The sequence below is a fragment of the Electrophorus electricus genome, chromosome 6 (genome assembly GCF_013358815.1).
Source record: "Electrophorus electricus isolate fEleEle1 chromosome 6, fEleEle1.pri, whole genome shotgun sequence".
Classification (NCBI taxonomy): domain Eukaryota; kingdom Metazoa; phylum Chordata; class Actinopteri; order Gymnotiformes; family Gymnotidae; genus Electrophorus; species Electrophorus electricus.
The window spans coordinates 25154534-25159533 of record NC_049540.1 but is presented as its reverse complement, the minus strand read 5'-3'; the positions used below and the strand labels follow the sequence as shown (position 1 = coordinate 25159533).

Below are 5000 nucleotides of genomic sequence, written 5' to 3'. Positions count from 1 at the left end.
GCCGAGTCTGTGACTGAGAGATCCCTCTTCAACTCCTCACTGCTCCTGCGAGAAACTAACCCACACAAACAAAGGCCATCACAAATATGTTTATTTCAAGCATCAAATCTGCATTTGGGCTTTTTTTGTCTCACACACAGACAGACACACACACACACACACACACACACACACACACATACATACAGACACAGACACAGACACAGACACAGACACAGACACAGACACACACACAGACACACACACAGACACACACACAGACACACACACAGACACACACACAGACACACACACAGACACACACACAGACACACACACAGACACACACACAGACACACACACACAGACACACACACACATCCCCCTGAGTAGGACTGGGTGGTGTCTATGTTAGGATGTCAGTCATTTGCGTTATAGTCATTTGTATGTGTTAATAAAGAACAACAGGCCTTGTGATCTTTCCGCTCAATTACAGGCCCTAGTTGGGCACAGCTGGTTCAAACTGGCAGGGTAATGAGGTGTCCCAACATGCGCGCTCACCTGACATGCACAGCTCCGTGTAGCTTGCTCTCTTGTCCACTAGTGAGGAGAGGGACTTGGGTGTGGTGACTGTGTGCCTCTGAAACACAAAGGAGGGAAACACACCCAATCAAGGCCTGCCAACCTTGGAAATGTCCTAGAAAATCCCACTCAGACACACTCTCGTGTGCTTTACAGATATTTCTCTACCGTGACGAAGAGTGAAACAGCTGGTGGATGTGACATCTGTGGGATGAGGCTATAAATATTTAATTGATAAGAAAAAAAAGGGCAAAAATAGTGTTGCATTTGATTACCACAATGGTCATAGTCAGTCAATGCCACATTTCTGGCTTCAGAGTACAAATTCTAATAGCTTGAACAGGTATGGAGTTTTATTGAACTACTTTTATACACTGTGATTAACTTATATTAGTCTTTTTATAGTGTTTTAATAAATATTACTGAACCTTTTAAAGAAAGAAACAAACAAACAAACAAAAAAACACTATAAGCAAACCAAAAACATATTTAACAAAATCTTTTGTCCTTTCAGAGAGCCAAAAGTCACTCATATTCTGGCTTCAGTAGCAGCTCATGTGACCGCTGTGGTAGTCAGGAAACTATTTTCCACTGCAACTCTTTCACTTAGAGAGAGAGAACAGAACCCCATGGCTCAGTTCATAAATCCTTCATACCACACACTTGCACAGAAAATATCTCAGCACCTCACATCATGAGTGAATTAAACAATTCAACACTGATAGAACAAAGACAAACCACTAAAGCTCTGCACCCAGACCACTGTGAGGAAGTGAACCTCATTTTCCAATCTTCTACATAACTGGTCATCAAAAATGAGCAAAAATAACCGAACTCCCTCATCGTCATAAAAACATCCTGTTTTGGCACGTTCCAGACGGTCCATCGTATCACCCACTCCAAAGAGAAATTCCGGAGGACATCCACGCGGGACAGATGGGAAGATGGAAAGCCCCACGGTTTTCAGGCTCAAAGGGGTCTGGAGTTCTCATTTGGAAGATGAGGCGTAGAAGCCACAAAAGCCCCCTCTCAATGGGGCTTTGAAGTAAAGAATGCAGCCATCTGGTAAACTGATCAGCTACATGTTACAATGTTACAGACCTGCCATGCAACATGGTGGCTTTGGTAAAACTGCACATATGGCAGTGTGCCAAATATTTATTACATGTGTTATACAATACATTGTTGAAACACACACAGGCACGCACGTGTTCTTATTCCTAACAGTTCATACCTGCATGGGGGAGACAGCAGCAGCAGGTGGAGTTTTCAGGGGGCTGGGGCTGAGGGGGGTTCTGGGAATGGCAGCAGCCACTACGGCTGGAACAGCAGCTGCTGGACTGCTTGGAATAGGAGCTGAGACACGCACGCACACACGCACGCACACAGAACAGCTAAAATTAACATTCTAAAATTTGAAATACTCAAAATATTTCGGAAAAGTTTGATTTACTTTGATTGTGTTTGCCTGTGTGTGAACACGTACCTTGCGAGGCACTGTCGAAGCTCTTAATGAGGGTCTTGACAGTCGGGGAGGGCTCGGAGGAGGTAGAGGATCGGCGACCCAGGCCCATGCCCTGCCTGAGGGCAGCCAGGTCCCGCTCCACCGCGTTCATATAGTTATAGACACGGCCGCGCTCCTCATCCTGCCTAAAACACACATGGTGCACACCCATGGCTGAGTTCACACGGCATGCACTGCACGTGGGACTTTCACCTCCTATGCTCAATCTCTCAACATTTTTAAACTAGTTTTCGTAAGAGCCTCCTTCTCTCAGTTGGTTTGCTCTTTACTAGGAAATATAATCTTAAAGAAAGAAAATGTTCCACAATGTTTGCCAAAACAGAAGTATACCTACCGTGGTGTAGTTGGACGTTTGTGAATGCAGCAATTGCAATCAGGTGCAGACCAAAACTACCAGCATGACACTACTTGGTGGACTCGGACCTCTTTCAAGGCACTTCCAGTTCGAATGCAGTGTGTGTATGGTTCGACTCAGTTGTAGAAAGTGATATGTTGATTGGAAAATACCCCAAAAGTTAAGCTGTCCCCTTTTCTTGGCAGTCTCTTTTTATTGTTACTGCGGATTAAATAGTGGAAGCGTGTATTTGCAGCCCTGGCTTTCCGCACACAGCTCTCAGAAGTTATCCTCATTTTTTGTTATGCTTAAATTTGAACAGTGTAAAACCAAATCAGACTGAAAAGAAAAACAATAAACTAAACGTATCAATTTGACTCTGAATAATGCTAGGTGAATGGACCATTCTGTTCTGTTTAAACTTTGTCGTTGGTGTCTTACTTTCTGCTCTTGAGCTCATCCAGCTCTTTGTTCATCTTCTCGTTTTTCTCCTGAGCTTCCTGCAGGCGGCGCCGAAGATCCCCAATCTCCTCCTGAGCCTCGGACTTGATGTCGTTGGCAATAACCACAGCGGTCTGGAGGTCAGCTTGAAACTGCCGCCACTCGGCAGACTCTTCCTGAAAGAAAAGTATATGTGGTTCTGAGAAGGTAAGTAGACAGCATATGGTTGTGGGTGTGATGATTATGAAGCTTTACCCGCAGTTTACGCTGAAGGGTCTTTATCTCCTTTTCCATGTCATATTTCTGGTCATGTAGTTTTTTAATTGAATCTAAATGACAGAGATTTAGATGTTAACCAGGAATATGCAAATACTATCACAACACAACAGATAACCTTTAGAAGGGGTCCCTGAAAACAGCTCAATACCTCCTCTCTGTGGACAAAATCCTGTAATGCATCGTGTAGGGCCCAGTTCAAAAGTGAACCATTATTTGAGCCGTTTATAGTGCAGGCACTTGCTTCTAAAATACCTTTACACTTTACATGATTCATAAACACTGGTTAGTTTGTAAAGGTCGCCGGCTGCAAGGCGTGGGACATTCCCGGGCCACTCACTCTCAAGGTCAGAGATGATGAGGTTGTCATGGAGCTTGACGGCTCGATGCTGCTCCACCTCATCCTCCAGCTCGAAGATGGTCTCCTTCATGTCAGCAATCTCTGTGTCCTTCTCCTCCAGCTCGGAGCACTGCTGGGCCAGAGCCCGCTTCTGCTCAGCCAGCTGTTTCTGAACCTCTTCCCGGAACGTCTGAAAATCCCCCTCCAGCTACATCAGCCAAACATACACATGCATGAATGCAACAAGTACAGATGCACCTTTCCTTAGTCTGATCAAACTATCTGATTCCTCTCTGAAATCAGAGATTCTGCAGCATCAGAAGCTGAACTAGTCTGGATGATTCGAGATGAGCGTAAGAAATTAAGACTTTCTGACAAAGCATTTTGAACTTGTAGAGAAAAAAGCAAATGTGTTATGTGTGTAGCTTGTGTGTGTGTATGTGGGAGCTTCCCCACCTTGCTGACAGCGTCCTGCAGCTGGGTGGCTTGGCTGCGGGTGTGCACCAGCTCCTCCTGCAGCTCTGCCGCTTTTGTCTCGGCCTGCTTCTTCTCCAGCCTTTCGCTGTCCAGCAGGTGGCGGATGTCGGTCCTGTCGCCAGTGCTGTGCATGGTGAGGAGCTGGGTCACGCGCTGCCTCTCCTGCTCCAGCTGCAGTCGGCAGCGGTTCAGCTCGGCCTGCTCGTCCTCGGCCCGTAGGCGGAGGGCGTCCAGCTCAGCGCCGGCCACCTCGCGCTCCCGGCGCTCCAGCTCGGCGGTGCGCTCGGCCATGCGCACGCGCTCCTTCAGCGCCGCCACCAGGCCCTGCGCCTCGACGTTCTCCTGCTCGGCCAGCTTAAGCGCACCGCTGAGCTGCTGCTGCACGCCCAACAGCTGCTCCCGCTCGAAGCGCGCGCCCTCGCTCAGCTCGCCGTAGCGACGCTCCAGCTCCACGTAGCGGCTGCTCTTGGCGTCCTCGTCGCCGGCGGCATAAGACACGTGGTGCTCATCCAGCAGGCCCCGGAAGTAGTCCAGCTGTCGGCCATAGAGGTCGAGGCGCTCGCCCTGCTGCCGCAGAGAGTCCACCAGCAGGGCACGCTCCTCGCCCAGCCGCTCGTTCTCGGCGCTCAGCTCCTGCGCAATCTGCTGCAGGTCGGCCAGCTCCTGCAGCGTGGCCTGGAGCTCCTCGGCCGTGCTGTGCTGGCTCTCCTCCATCTGGTGGATGCGCTCCGTGAGGCAGGCCACGGAGACCTCACTGCCATCGCAGCCACCTCCGTCGCCGCCCCTTCGTGTCCGGCTTCGCCCCGGCGAGCCACCCTCCGACTCAGAGGAGGAGCCGCAGCCTGAGGGCGCGTCAAGCGCGTCATCGCTAGATGTGACGGGTTGGTAAGCCTCGCTGCACTCACTGTCCACTGCATCGGGGGAGCCCACACGTCTTGCCTCCGATAGCAGGTCCTCCGTGGAGCCTCCGGCTGAGCCTTCTGCTGAGGACGTCCGGGTGCCGACCCCAGCACAACTACTGCTGCTGGGTCCGCCCCCACTGCTGC

General features: G+C 49.8%; 1 protein-coding gene across 1 annotated transcript in view; it reads right to left on the bottom strand.

Moving 5' to 3' along the window:
• The window catches only part of specc1lb (sperm antigen with calponin homology and coiled-coil domains 1-like b), a 23647-nt gene that overhangs the window by 8989 nt on the left and 9658 nt on the right, over positions 1-5000 (bottom strand). The window contains exons 4-11 of the mRNA XM_035527540.1: positions 3934-5000; positions 3478-3685; positions 3117-3190; positions 2862-3037; positions 2048-2211; positions 1796-1917; positions 541-619; positions 1-55 (exon numbers count right to left, since the gene is read on the bottom strand). The exon at positions 1-55 is cut by the window's left edge and continues 111 nt beyond it; the exon at positions 3934-5000 is cut by the window's right edge and continues 588 nt beyond it. Coding sequence (XP_035383433.1) covers positions 1-55; positions 541-619; positions 1796-1917; positions 2048-2211; positions 2862-3037; positions 3117-3190; positions 3478-3685; positions 3934-5000 — 1945 coding nt within the window. The remainder of the gene's footprint in view (positions 56-540; positions 620-1795; positions 1918-2047; positions 2212-2861; positions 3038-3116; positions 3191-3477; positions 3686-3933) is intronic.